The 15062-nt window shown below is 35.6% G+C and overlaps 2 protein-coding genes across 5 annotated transcripts; both read right to left on the reverse strand.

Annotated features, from left to right (window-relative positions):
• On the reverse strand, positions 1-3035 carry LOC116248756 (transcription factor MUTE). Of its 2 annotated transcripts, none has more exons than XM_031621720.2 (3): positions 2883-3035; positions 1739-2122; positions 1-328 (listed from the first exon to the last, which is right to left on the reverse strand). In XM_031621720.2, the coding sequence occupies exons 1-3, from the start codon at positions 2976-2978 to the stop codon at positions 263-265; spliced, it is 546 nt and encodes a 181-aa protein (XP_031477580.1). In that variant the 5' UTR covers positions 2979-3035; the 3' UTR covers positions 1-262. The 2 variants fall into 2 exon arrangements, with proteins under 2 accessions (XP_031477580.1, XP_031477581.1); XM_031621721.2 differs by having other exon boundaries at positions 2922-3027.
• A 2930-nt stretch (positions 3036-5965) lies between these two features.
• On the reverse strand, positions 5966-12945 carry LOC116248958 (dual specificity protein phosphatase 1-like). 3 transcript variants are annotated; one of them, XM_031622015.2, is made up of 7 exons: positions 12794-12945; positions 12528-12647; positions 11952-12128; positions 9424-9559; positions 8043-8163; positions 7457-7602; positions 5966-6370 (listed from the first exon to the last, which is right to left on the reverse strand). In XM_031622015.2, the coding sequence occupies exons 3-7, from the start codon at positions 12057-12059 to the stop codon at positions 6327-6329; spliced, it is 555 nt and encodes a 184-aa protein (XP_031477875.1). In that variant the 5' UTR covers positions 12060-12128; positions 12528-12647; positions 12794-12945; the 3' UTR covers positions 5966-6326. The 3 variants fall into 3 exon arrangements, with proteins under 3 accessions (XP_031477875.1, XP_031477876.1, XP_031477874.1); XM_031622016.2 differs by having other exon boundaries at positions 8043-8097; positions 12528-12939; XM_031622014.2 differs by having other exon boundaries at positions 12528-12931.
• Between the last annotated feature and the right edge of the window lie 2117 nt (positions 12946-15062).

Here is a 15062-nt window from a genome sequence, read left to right on the forward strand (position 1 = left end):
TTGTATACTGTAAATTTGCATCTGATCATCATAGAAAACTGGTGCCTGGTTTCCTCCGCATCATATTTAACGACTTTGTAAATTTACACATTCTCTCATTTGGGCACTACAGCACTAACCAGTTCACTTGAACTGAAACATCACATAATAAACATGACAAACATTCGCAAAGACAGATAGCTTCAATTATACATAAAGTTTTCTTATTTGACACTGTTTCTGCTGAGAAAAATTCCATTCCTTCATGTCCACATCATGACATTCAGGTGAAGGTCTGCTGCACTTCATGAGCCAATTCCTCCACACTCAATTGGCACTCAAGTCCTATCTGTCAACAATTAAGTAAAAAAATGAGTTGAGAGAGAGAGAGAGAGAGAGAGAGAACTGTCAGAAACTGAAAGATGGTATACAAACATGGCAATGGAAATTATATAGAACTTTTGTCCCTTTAGGGAAAATAACCATATTGATGTGATTTACATCATATATTTTCAAAGACAATGTTGTTCAAGTTAGGTTTAGGTAGGTTTATAAGTGGATCTGAGCATCAACATATCTTAAAACTTTATAAATATTCTAACTTTAAAAAACTGTGTTAATTTTCCTTTACTAAAAGGTTCATCTATCATCTTTAGCAAATTGACCATGATAAATAAATTTGTCAGTGAAGTTGTTTATAAATTTGTTTTTCACAAGCCAAGATTGACCCCTAAGGTGTTTGGCACACCTAATCGGGCTAGTAGCTGGCAGGCAGCACTTCAATTGTTTGAGTGTCATGGACATTAACTCTCTTTATACCAATGGGTGAGACCAGTGAAACAAGCGAGACACTGACACAACCTTGGACGTTATGCAAGAGGAAAGAGAGTCACTTATGGAGTTTTATTCTCCCAATGAAAGGAACGCGGATGCACATTTTCTTACCAAAGGCTTGAAGTTGACATTGATGGGACACTGAGATAAGTTTACATTCAATCCACATCATACATTTCGCTTGACTAGTTGTACTTGAGCACCACTTCAATGAGGCAACGCATGTTGAGAATTTAATGAGAACCAATGGAATTTCATATGCAGTCATTGGGGAAGCCACAAATATTTCATCCCTTCCCCATACTTTTAACCACTGGATATAAATTCATATATTTGCATATAACAGTTCCTCAACTAAGAAAAACTATTTGAGTTTGACGTAGGTGGTTAGGTTAGGGATTGGTATGAAACTAGTCACTTGTTCAATTCCCATAGATGCCAACCTTGTATCCAAGACAAAGTAAGTATTAACTTGTCTTGGGTCTATATGTGCCCTCTGGATTGTATACTTGAGACTGAGTAACAAAGTCTCCCAATGCATTTGTGGATTTTTTTTGTCTCGCACACACAATATCTATATATATATATATATATATATATATATATATATATATATATATATATATATATATATAGAGAGAGAGAGAGAGAGAGAGAGAGAGAGAGAGAGAGGAGAGAGAGAGAGAGAGAGAAAAGTTCAATGGCTATTCTGCTTTTCAAAGTCAGCAACCATTTAACCCTATAGGGAGAGAGAGAGAGAAGTTCAATGGCTATTCTGCTTTTTACCCTGTTGGATGATAGACGTTTAATGAGCATCATCAATCACTCCTTATATATATATATATATACACACAAATTACATCTAGTTCTCTGAGTTATAGCTTGCAGAATTGAATGGTTTAAAAAAAAGATGAAGAATATGCACCTTGATTGTGAAGGAATAGAGAACCGTGTCATCCATGCTGCTGATGTTCAAGTGAAGGACCTCAAAGGAAAGCCTCTCCAGGGCGGAGATTATTCTTACTACTTGGCCGGGAATTCGCCTGGAAATGGTTCTCAGGAGGACATTGGAGCCGGACAGCTTGGCTTCGACGTCAGCGAGAGAAGAGTTGCAGCACGCACTCAGCTCCCGGATGTTGTCGAACCCGAAGATCGGTGGGCTGCCGGGAGGAGCCAGCGCCATCCTTGGGCTGGGAGATGGGCTTGGGCTCAAGCTCTTCCTCCTTTTCGCAGACTCAAGAGCCTGTAAGACTTGGTGCAGCTCCTTTATGAACTCGATAACACCACCTATGATCGATGCTTGATCTCCCTGAGATGGAAAAGCAGATTACTTTCATTTTTTTGGATTGAACACATAATAAAGAAAAGAAGTCTATGATTTAGAGTATAACACGTAAATATGTGTACTTACACGAGATCTTTTGAAAAGTCGTAACTCAAGGGCACAGGCGTATGTGTATCTGGTTTTTATGTTTGAATAAATTTCCATTTAATTGCTGATCATTCTGATCATTCTGTAAACGGAATTTAAAAAAAGAGTCCGATATTTCTGTACCTCCTAGTACAAACTTAGAAGAGAAGTAATTTATCCTACCATATAACCAACTTTAGATTAAAATGTCTCTAATACAGTGATATGGCGGTTTGTGAGGGAACTAACACTATTAAACTAACACACGAATACAGTGTTCGACCCCAAACACCCACCCTACTTAATTAAAGCCATGTAGGAAGTAAAAGCACCGAAAAGAGAAGATGAATTCATAAAACAGTTACGCGAAGAAGTATACTTAAGTAGGATGGTTCAATCCTGTTAAATGTTAGATGCTGGTAGATGACTAAAATTTAAGAATGTATCACAAAAAACTTTGTTTGGCATCAACTACTGACTTCAATGACAACTTATAATTCCTAGCAATAAATTGTTGAGTATCACAACTCTCTAGCATGATTGACTTTTCCTAATAAACACAATCTCGATGGATAAGCAAATAATAAATAATAAACAATAAGGATATCATATATGTATTTATATAAATAATACTTAAGAGAGGTATACAATTAGTTACCCTTTTTACATAGAAGCATGGTGTGAGAGAACGCAGGACCTTGAGGTGCTCATTCATTTGCTTCCTCCTGTTCCTCTCCACTGCTATGTGAGCCATCCTCGTCCCTCGCTTTCTTTGGCTTTTTTCGCTTCTTCTCTTTTAACACTGTTGCTCTCACCTGCCTCCTTTATATACTCATGCATCTCCACCCAAATCAATAGATCGCCAAGAACCACCTGGTATTCTCACATAAACACCAAAATGCCCCTCCACATTAAACATTTTAAGGATTTGTCTTTTTCTGTATACTGTCTGCCACTAGAAGATTCTTTTATATGCATTTCTTTGTGAAAGACTCAATTTTTAACTTATTTACTATGTTATTTACATATTTTTAGAAGGCCTATATATATATATATATATATATATATATATATATATATATATATATATATATATATATTTCTTAATCATCCATTATAATAAATCAAATAGCCCTACTTTCTATTTCTTTTAATCCTTAATGTTTTTCTTGTAAGTGTGCTTCTAAACACCAAAATTTTTTGTTTGTAGTTCTTAATAGTATAACAGATTTGCACACGAGAACAAGGACTTTTTTTTCTTGGCTTTAAAAGGGGACGAAAGGTTCATGAAATAACTTAATTCGGCATTTATCTAAGCTCGCTTGTTATGAAACTCAAAAAGAAAATTATATTTTTGCTTTAGGGAAGAACGAGGGCGCCACGTCGGGGGTAATTTGGTCTTAGTGGAAAGTCAAGGTATGAAACCGTCCAACTGATCAGGTGAAGGTGCCCTCGATCTTGGAGTCGGTATGAATAATCACGTGGAGTGGAGGGTGCTTGAAGTCATTGAATGGTCTTTGTCAATCTCGTGATCATTTACATCGCCCACATTTTCATCGTCTTGCTATTGAATTATCATGCATGACGTGCATCGCCCACATGAGAGAGAGGATATATATGGTGTAACTTAACATGTATGTGATCTTATGAAGAGAGAGAGAGAGAGAGAGAGAGAGAGATGGTACGACTTAACATGTATGTGATCTTATGAATACAAGAGAGAGAGAGAGAGAGTTTAACATCTATATGATCTTATGAAAAAGAGACGGAGTTTGATCGTTGGTACCACTGAACATGTACGTGATCTTATGAAGAGAGAGAGAGAGACAGAGATGGTGCAACTGAACATGTATGTGATCTAATTATTGTGTGTAAGAGAGAGAGAGATAAAGAGATTGACGGTGCAACTTTAACAATTACGTGTACTTATGAAATATATATATATATATATATATATATATGGTGCAACTGAACATGTATGTGATCTAATTATTTGATGTATTTTTTGTCTCTCTAGTCATGCATTGTGGCTTGTATGCGTGAGAGAGAAACAGAAAAATTTATGGTGCAACTTAACATCTATGTGATCTTACGAGAGAGAGTGAGATTGATCGTTGGTGCCACTGAACATGTAGAAAAACAAAAATCTTATGAAGAGACCTACAAAGAGAGAGAGAGATAGGTGATGCAACTGAACATGCATGTGATCTATTTATTTATTTGATGCATGGTTTCTCTCTCTAGCTCATGCATTGTGGCTTGTTGCATGGAGTCTTCGCTCCCATTTCCTGCTCTGTCTTCCTTGGGTTCTTCGCTTGCATGTACTCACGTGATTCGAGTGTAAAATGAGATACAACCAAACCCCTCATTCTTCCTCCTCGCCTCGTACTTAGTGTTCCTGTCACCTCAGGGATACGTGGCATACGCTTCTGACTTGTGAATGTGTGATTTCAACATTTATAATCATTCCAAGCGTGGCCCTAGCAACGCATGTTCAAGCTCAGATAGTAGAGTAGCCCCAGCAATTATGAACTCTCTCTCTCTCTCCCTCTTTCTCTCTCTTTATATATATATATATATATATATATATATATATATATATATATATTACTTGTACGTCCCAGTCGATCTGCTTTCCGCAGGCAGAATTCTTGTGGAGATATTATTGGATTCATTTCATTCATTCTGCATATGTTAATTAATTGGAATATTGATTGATGTGAATGACTACTGAGTTCAAATTGAGATGAGGGAAACATAAATTCCTTTGCAGATAACTGGATTCATATATGCTTCGGATTAGTTGAAGATCCTGTACTAATTTTGAGTTTCATAATGTTTCAGACTGGTCAGGCTCAGATTAGCGCATGATATATTGGTAATACTGAAACCATCATCACTCGCATGACGTTTGTTCACATAAATGATCAATATCAGTACTAGGTCGAGATGGATGACCAGGTAGGAAGCAGAATATGCATTGTAAATACTTTCATTAGTCTAATAAAACACCTGGAAAGGGGTGTGTGCAGTTTTTGTTCCAAATACTTTCATTAGTCTAATAAAACACCTGGAAAGGGGTGTGTGCAGTTTTTGTTCCTTTAGAGGTTTGTTTAACAAATAGAATGGTATGTAACTGTTTTATAAACATAACTCAAAAATTAAGTCAGATTCATGGAATACCTTAACAAGTATTATATAACTTTAATAAACAATTACAAAGCATTTCATTTGCCAAACAAGCCTTAAAGGTTAGAGATTTGAGTTTTTCACAATGATTCATGAAACAATTACAAACTGTTCTATTTGCTAAACCGAATCTAAAGTTAATGAATTTAGGGTTCTCACAATTATTCATAAGCTGATAGATGTATGCCTCAGGATTTTGGCATTTATTCAGAAAATAGGGTTATGGACATGGATTCTTTCTGCAAATCAATGTTCTTAAAAGAAAGATTACACTAAACACAATTTTATTACGATGTTATTTAAATATATAAAAAATTAATTTATGTTCAGCTCCATGTCAAAGCACACGCTATGAAGAGTACAGACCATAATAATGTCCTTGCCACATGTTTAATTGCCACAAAGCACCTGTATAATTGAGGCCTACCAAGTCAAGTAAGAACAAAAATTTCCATATTCAATTTGGATGTAGCAAGCTACGTATAATCTAATCAGGCACCCATTTTCATCATATGCCCAACTCAGTTTAAGGCATGAAATCAGGTTCACATGTAAACACCAAATTAAGCCATAATTTAACTATTAATCATGTCTGACATAGTTTGCTGAATCTGAATCAGACGATCCAAAAATCCAATCCACATCCTTGATGGGAGAATCACTTGACCTGAAGTTTGAGGTTCCCAGAGACATCTCACACGCACAAGCAGCTCAAAAAGAAGAAACGTCTCAGCAAGGAGGTGAGAAGAAAAGAAATCGACCTAATTAGAGTATATAGATTGAACAATCACTCACATTAAATGTATTCATATTTCAGAAATTTGAAGACAACAGTAAATTGACTGCACCTATATGTGTTAGATCAACTATACAAAATGCTTATTTCCTCCAGAGAAGTATGCGGGTGGAACAGTTACTGAGACGAATCTCCAACATTAAGATTTTTTGTTCGGTTTGCTGCACACAAAAAAAAAAAAAAATCATGAATCAAAATTTTCATGTAAAGTAAAACAAATCCAATAACACCTATGACCATTTTTTTCAGTGCACATATAAAGGGCACTTGGGCACTCGTGCTCCCAAACCATGGTGTTAGATTACAAGAAAGCTCATTTATTACCCTATCCATTTATGACAAGAACAAAGATTTCAAGGGTGCTGCATCCAGAGGAGTCTGATTATATTATATTCTTTGGGAGTAAAATAAAGTCAATGGCATGGCTCAAGATTAGGTAAATTGCACAGACGATTAAATATGTATTGGTTAATCTAGCCATTATTCTTGTTGATTACTACCATGGAACTGCTCCCAAGAATTAAATCACTAGCTTATACATAATATTTCCTTTGCTGGTGTATCAACTGTTTAATGATGCCGTGTAGGTGCCCAGAGGCACATAAAGTAGTTGCGTATCTGAAATTAGACACTTGGAAACTGACTGAAATGGTGTGACGCCTTTCAAGCACATCTGGATTTCCTAACAGCTTACTCATGAAGGCATCTATTTTCTTCATTCTAACATGATTTTTACAGTAGCCCAGACGTAACAAGCAACAATTTGCATATTATGCATCCATTTTCTACATCACTGAATTGCTGCTGCTTGATTTCAAATAAGCTTGATAAAATCTAACAGATAAAGCATATGACATAATCTATGGAAATGACAAATGGAAGGAAAGGAGGGAGGTTGCGGCTGATGTGAGATTCCACCTTTTTCTCAGAAAATAAAAGCCTTCAGTATCCTGCTGACATGACCAATGAGGCGTCATCATTTACAATTTTTTTTTCTTTCATTTTCCAACGGGTTGATCAAGAAATAATTAACTTCTCCATGTGGTAAGAACGACAGATACAGATGAGCATTTATATGTCATCAATAACCTAATATCTGTTATTATACGGCCCCATTTAAAAATAAATAAATAAAATAAACTAGGTCTATTGAACCACAAACACAATGAAGAAGTTCGAACCTAGAAAAATGAAATTAACAAAGGCTTCCAAATAAAATATTGAAAAAAGATGAGGACAGATGATACCTCCAAGAGACTTCTCAAAATTTTGCAGCTGCAAAATGAAACCTTCATTAGGAGCAATTTGGGGTCTCTTACTCTTCACATGACCTAGAGCCTCAGATAAGCTCATGTTTCGATTTTTCATCAAGTATGCAAGTACAATCGTGACACTGCAAGAAAGGCTAGAAATCACCAAAACTTGGAGATATATTCACAATGGAAAATGTCAATTTTCAGTAACTGACAAGCAACACCAATTTCACACTTCCCCAGTTAAGTGCTGATGAAGTTAACAACTACATATATGTTGCCACCTTCACCCATAAAACAAACAAACAACTAAAGTCATTCAGGTAAAACTTTATGCATCTTTTTGCTCCAGAAAAATCTGAAACAACATGGTGGTTTAGTAAATTAATTGTCATTTGGTATAAACTCTGTGCGAACTGAGTAAAGAGAACTCTTAATTTGAAAATATATCACCCTTTTGGATTTACTAGAGGCCCCAGTTGTATAGCAACTAAGCAAAGCAGCACAGTGGTTAGCAGGTAAGGATATGGAGGACCATATTCTAGAGAAATAAATGTCAGACATGTAAAAGGTAAACCACCTTCTGGATCTGCCTGCAAAACAATGCACTAGAACACCACCCCCTGCCGCTTTGGCTTCATCAATGAAGGAGAAACACTCATCAAAATACTGCTCCAAATTTGTATCACGAGTGTCAAGCACTGATATCCATGAAAATAAAAAAGTGAACGTCTAGAAAGACAAAAAAGTTCATGCAGCGTAAGAGTACCTAGGTGGCCTATTTCAGATGTCTGAAAGTTCATATAGCAAGTTCAGTTGAGAGGCCACTATGATGGCAAAAGAAAATAGAACCAAAAAGAATAATGGTCAATTTTGACTTCATATTAACGTTTTAGATGGCTCCCATAATGCCAAGACATTGGAGTTCTACAAGAGACAGAACCTCTTCACAACTGACAATTGACCAAGAAACTATCGGTCAAAATTCATTATCCACACCTTTTTTCCGAGAAAAAAGAAAAAAACCAATAAATTTTCATGTCAACTATTTGAATCCAGAAAGTGTAATCAATCCTAGTAGATAAAATTGTAAGGCTATTTAGAAAATTAGAACTAGGATCAAAATATTCATCTTTCAGACATTTGAGCTGGCAGTGACAGAATGATGAACCTACAACCACCAAATGTACTTCTTTGCAGAACCACTCAACAACATCACGATCAACTATTATAGTTCCAAACAGTGACATCATAAAGAGGATTCATAAACATCATTCCAACAAAAACAAAATATCATCATCAACTTAAATAAGGAAAATAATGTATCTTTCTGACATATGCTGACATAATAATAACTTGTTTGTAAGAGTTCAATCATAAATGGATCTGCAGATAACCACCGTGAAAAATATCCAATTTCATCCTATAGCAACTGGACATAAATTATTTAAAGATCTTTCTGCTGATCATTGAAGTTTATTTTGGAGGATTTTTAGCACCACCTTCACTTTCTAAAGTAAATTAAGCATTTTTTCATTCAGTTTCCATTTTCTTGTTTAAATGAAAGTGTAGCTACAAGCCTAGAATTGTTATGCCAAAAATGATGTTTACAAGCTGGTAGTTTAACATTTACAGTTTTCCAATATTTACAATTTTCGTTCACAATAAGTCACCTTGATCAGAGAACCTGAAGCATTTAAAGCATCCATTCATCGGTGTAAGGATGGAAACACAATTATTTATGTAAAATAATAATAATTGACAGGCTTAGTTATTTGTGGTTTGAAGAAGTAGCACACATTTTTTATCACAAAGAATAACTTGTTTCTGCCAAATGCTGATACTGTGATGGAAATCCAGACTACCATGTCACTGTATGCAATGTAAAGTAGTTTCTTGGTGACTGACTTATCTTGATATGAAATGCAGAGAAACCGGAAATCTAAGAGAAATTATAATACCTTCAATTTTCTTGTAATGAAAATCATCCGGATATGGAGAACCCAAAGACTTGGCCACCACTAGTATATGAGTGATATTGAAGTTCTTCAGTGCATCCTTGTTATAAGCTACTCCAACAGAACCCAAGAAAAGACCCTGTAAACTAGACATTGTATTATCATATCTTTGAAGAACAATTATTTGATGAAAACATGGTCAATTCTGACAAGAATATCAGCAATGAGAGAAAGGATAACATCTACAGTGAACTAAATTGCCAATATATGTTCACACTCATCCCATCCTAACTGCAAATATGTAGAATTTATTTCTGAAGCAATTTTAACACAACCATGGAACACGTGGTTAGAGAATAGCAGAGAAAAAGAACAACTAAACATGGGAAGCTGAAAGCAGAACACAAAAAATTAGTACCATAAATAGAATTGAAAATGAATCAAAATTTTAAAGATGTGAACTTCAGTCAATGACAAATTGAACCACCATGTGTAGTTCACAACTTAAAATATCCTAGGACTAGGAAAGTGAAACAAGATGTTGCAAATATGCTTAATTCTTTCTTTTCATCTTCTCCTTTCTTTTAATTGTTCACATTTTAATCCAGAACAAAAGGAATTAACAGTTACTGTAGTGCACCTGATTGCATATGCGCAAAACCATTTGAAGCTTTTCAATTCCTAGCCAAATAATGAGCCTCAAACAGCGTGAAGCCTTTCATAGAGTTCTAACTAAGTGTGTTCAAGAAAAATAAGAAGAATATCCATAAACCATTTCGCTGTCAATGAAATCCACATGCAACTTAAATTGTTCAGCTAGAATTTTCAGAATGGCTATTTCTCTGTCTTATGGAAGATCAAAGGGTGAACCAAGTGGAAGCATCACCAAAATCAAAACTGCAATCATGTCCAGATATGCAGTCTTTCTTGCAAATTCATTTCATCAGGTTATACCAGATAAGGGGAATAACTGTACATTATGAAGCAAGAGAAACAGGACAACATAGATTATATTCACCTTCAGATTAAGTTCATTTCAAATGAGAAAGCAAATACTGAAGAACATAGGAAGAACTTTGGGTATGGGAAGATTGGTTAAAACGGCCCGGTTAGCTATGGATCCACATTCACGTGGAGGCACACCAAAAAGTGAGAATTTTAGTAGACTTGGAATACATGCTTTAAGAACTAGTTTTACTTTTTCATTGTCTCGACACAAAAGATGGATAAACTCATGGCCAGTCTATGTGCAGGAACCGTAACTGTTATTATTATAATAAACTCTTGAGGCACACAACATTTCGGCTATGCCCATTGTACCTGAAACCAGCTGGTCAAAATGTTTAGGTAGGCATTTACCATTGGTGCCCTGTACCTTTGCCAGTTCTTTCTTTTGCCAGCATCGTCATGTACACCAATGACTTTTCTCTAATACTAGCATTTTCTATGGCATGGAATTTAAGACTTATTTTGCAGATTTATCATGAATCACAAGAATGTAAAACAGAGCGCATGTTAGCCTTTTATGTGATAAAGGTTGACCTACACATGCAATTTCATGGGCATATTAGCCTTTTCTTTCTTGGTTAAGAAGAAAGAAAATTTCCCCTAAATTAGAAAATTCTGCTACAAGTTGATTGCATAAAATATTTCGTAGTTTAGATTGAGGTCCAGGAAGGGAGAGAAATATTAGAAAGGACAAGGACAAAATAAGAACCGATTATATTTAACAAGGCTATCTTGCTGCAAGAACACAGCAGATTTAGGTATTCTAACCAGGCGATAATCAAACTCATTTCAGGGAGAACCTTCTGGCAACAATTGGGCCAAAAACCAATTAGAGATATGAATATGAACTCTTGGGCTTAAGAGTAAGGTATCCTCATCTACCAATCAATGCACAATCTGGTTATCTCATCTTTTTAACTGCTCAATTTGACATCTCCCTTAGAAAAAGAAAGGATAAAATAAAAAGTCTCTGCCAATGATATACGGAATGTAGAATGTGCTTTCTCAGAACAAAAGGTGATCCTGGAATTACAGCACATTGGTTCCACACATAATATACCCTCGTCAATAGCACAATGGCAGAATCACATACTTCATACAAATGGACATGTACAACAAAGTGTTAAAACCAGATTCTTTTGCCTTTTCCTTGAACTGTTACAGATTTATTGCTAGCAGATCACCTGAAGTGCATATCAGCTAGGTAAATGAATTGGTCCAGAGATTTATTACTAGCACTAAATAGCCAACAATGAATCATGAAAATTGAACTAAGAAACATGACCAACATTGGCAATCACTTTTCCGAATATTTGCATTTTACCAATCAATGACATTATAATCATACAGATCAATGCACTAAGAACAAAATTTAGCAGCAAAGTCTCCTCGATGAATCATAATAACATGTAGGACCTTAAATCTCATCACTTCTAAGCCATCCACATCCATCATCAACTACAAATAAGAACGGATTCACATTCTTCAAGCAGCTCAATGTATTTAAACGAATAACAACTTACCGGTTCAATCTGGCATGGCATGTTGTCAACCTTTGCATATTTTGCAGCGTAAAACGCCCTCAAGAATGTCACAATTTTGTTCTTGTATATCTCGTCCATATCGGCCATGGTTAAACAGCAAACTAGCAAATCAACAGCAAAGCGGCGTTGCAAGCAAAAGCATCCTCAAACGATTTTCTGCAGAACTCCTCAATCAGAACTTTATATTATCTGACTAAGAAATGAGATAACTATTACCACATTTTGAATATTACATACAACTGCACTAATCCAATCAAATGCTAAACATATTGATCCTATTATCGTTCAATGCAGTAATCCAACTAAATTCTAAGCATATAACTAATTCCTTTCGACTTGATCCTTTTATCTTTTAACCAACCACCGCACAAATATATTCAAATTAATTTTGAAGACACACAGGAAAAAATTAATGCCTCGCAAGAACCACGCGATCACAAAAACGCTCAATTGGTAAGCTAATTTTGCAAAAAAAGAAACATGCACGTGATAAATGGTAGTCTTTCAAATCACAGAATCATTAAACGCAAAGGAGACTCGATAAGGAAAACGTACCGCCAGAGGAAAAAAAAACAAATGTCACAAGGACAAATCATCAAATTGGGTTGTCTTCAGCGCAGCAAAGGCAAATTACTAAATGGCAGATTGAACCTTCACAGTCTGTTCATCAAATACCTGATTAAGAAAGAAACCAAGAAATAGTGAGAGAGAGGAGGGAGGGAGAAGAAGAGATTTAGAGCCCCAGAAAAAACGCCGCTTCTGCTTCTTCCGTGAGTGCGCTTGTGGATGCAGAGTTTTTTGAGGAGGACAGGAGGCCCCACCGAGATTGAGGCCCAACCACTTTCCCACCTCGCCTCTCGCCTGCACCACCTCAGGCCGACGCGTCCTCACCTCTAATTTGTTCACAGAGAGAGAGAGAGAGAACGAGAAGGGAGGTGCCTTTCTTTTGAAAAATTACGAGACTTGCGGGCAATTGACATCAACGTGTGCGCTTTTTTTTGTCAATTTTTTTAGTTACGACAATTGCAGTTAGGATTTTATCGTAGCAATGTAACATGATGTCCGACCCTTTCTTTCCTTTACAACGTCGTCCCATATGTTGGGGAGTGCAATTGCATCAGATTTGTCTCCGATTCGATACGCGTCGTATCGGTTGTGCCTAAGGTCCTCACTTGAATCTTCTCGACTTGTTGTTTTATGTGATTTTTTAAACAATTCAAAGTTCAAACCCAGACAGAGAGAGGGAGGAATAGAACATGGATATCACAAATAGAATATAGAAAGTTGCAGGTCAGCCAGTGAGAGGATTACAACCCATGACTCAGAAAAGAGATAGAGAGACAAGACAGCGAACCATCAACTTGGTATGTGTTTTATCTCATAAGAGTTGTTTGGCAACAATAACAGAATAATCGATGTATCTACCATAAAAATTAAGATAGATTCAACAGACAGTTTAAAAAGTGTTGCATAAATCTGTATCAACTTTTGGTCGCAAATAGTATAGTTTTTAAAGACAGGAATATAATGTCCACAAAAAATCTTGAGGTTAAAAGTTAATCAGTTGTTTGTTAATGTGAAGTTTAAGCTATGAGATGTCATGGACTCAAAATTAAAGATCTTTCTTTTTCTTTTGCCAAAAAAGTTTTAAAGTTGGGGCATTTGTTCAAGAGTTGATGCCTATAAGAATTGAACCAGATTCTTTTTCAAAGGCTACTAAGTAATATGGTTAACAAATTTTCATTTGACCATCAGGCAGTGACCCTGATATCTTGGGGCTATTTCATATAATTGGATTCAAGTTCACTCAAGTTTCAACACTAAATTAAGGTTTCAAAGAGGTCCCATGGGGCACCGCCACCCCTGAATTGAGCCAAAGATTAGGGACGTGGTAATACAACCTGCTACTCATTTAACGGAACGATGTAAGAATGTTGACACATGAGCATGTCCACTGCCTTCCAACTTTCTCATTCTTTAATTGACTAAAAGAAATATACCTAAAAAGAGACTATTATAATAAGCGAATTTTAAACTTGAATTGACTTAAAAAGGAAAAAAAAAAAGAAAATTATACAGTCTCATTTTGAGAATCATCACAATCACCTTCATCACCTTAAACAATCACCTTCATCATTATAGCAAATGATGAAACTCATGATATAGTGTAACAATGATGAAAAGTACTTGTATAGTTATATATGAGAAAAAGATTTTAATAAACAGTACTTTTCCAAATGTAATTTTGTTATTCAGTTTTTTCTATTTTTACAATGTGCTTATTTTTGTGATTTTGAAAAAAAATTTATCATAATTTCATCTACACATGAAAACAAAATTATCCAACAAAGTCGACAATATAGGTTTAGGTGCATCTTCTCTAATTTGTGTATTTGGAATATCGTGGATCTTATAATTTCATTGTTTTGTTACAAAAATTCAATCATCATTAAACAAAAAGAGTCAACAAAAAAAAAAAAATAGTAAGCAAACCTTTTCCTGCCAGAATAACATTTTTAGGTCGGCCATGAGAAACTTTATAGTATTTAATATAAAATGCAAATACCAGTATAACATTAGCATTACAAAAGGAACAATCTACAGAATCGATGGGTTAGGTGGCATTTCAATAAATAATATAAACTACGAAGCAAAACTAACCAAAAATATTTATTACTAATTCAATACACGCACACCATATATATATATATATATATATATATATATATATATAACATAAAATAAATCAACTTTGTGAGGCACCAGCCACTGGTGGCTACTAGATTCTCTTATGGGCCTCATCCCACCATTCATCTTGGATCAACATGCGTGTTTAAGGACACTAGGGACATAGCCCATGGTCTTCTTCCTTTCATCCCAGCTGAGAACTCGTTTACCAGGTCCCTCCGTTGCAAGCAAAATCATTTGAATAATCCATTTCCCCCCAGAAGTGTTCATGAAAGAATGGGGCGTTCTCGTTTACTGCGTTACCACCGGCGAATCACCATAGACTCGAAGTGCAAGAGCAGTTATACCACCTTGGTGGTTTGACATTTATCCATCCGGTGCAAAGATAGAAGAACAATTGAA

This window comes from Nymphaea colorata, chromosome 2, assembly GCF_008831285.2.
Source record: "Nymphaea colorata isolate Beijing-Zhang1983 chromosome 2, ASM883128v2, whole genome shotgun sequence".
Lineage (NCBI taxonomy): Eukaryota > Viridiplantae > Streptophyta > Magnoliopsida > Nymphaeales > Nymphaeaceae > Nymphaea > Nymphaea colorata.

What these genes read in the sequence shown, in the direction of transcription:
- LOC116248756 (XM_031621720.2), bottom strand. Translation starts at nt 2,978, where the DNA reads ATGGCTCACATAGCAGTGGAGAGGAACAGGAGGAAGCAAATGAATGAG. An exon ending in CATGCTTCTATGTAAAAAGG is followed by an intron (nt 2,123 to 2,882) that starts GTAACTAATTGT and finishes TTTCCATCTCAG; the next exon opens with GGAGATCAAGCATCGATCAT. An exon ending in TCTATTCCTTCACAATCAAG is followed by an intron (nt 329 to 1,738) that starts GTGCATATTCTT and finishes AATTGTTGACAG; the next exon opens with ATAGGACTTGAGTGCCAATT.
- LOC116248958 (XM_031622015.2), bottom strand. Translation starts at nt 12,059, where the DNA reads ATGGCCGATATGGACGAGATATACAAGAACAAAATTGTGACATTCTTG. An exon ending in TCATTACAAGAAAATTGAAG is followed by an intron (nt 8,164 to 9,423) that starts GTATTATAATTT and finishes CATGGATATCAG; the next exon opens with TGCTTGACACTCGTGATACA. An exon ending in TTTGCAGGCAGATCCAGAAG is followed by an intron (nt 7,603 to 8,042) that starts GTGGTTTACCTT and finishes CCTTTCTTGCAG; the next exon opens with TGTCACGATTGTACTTGCAT.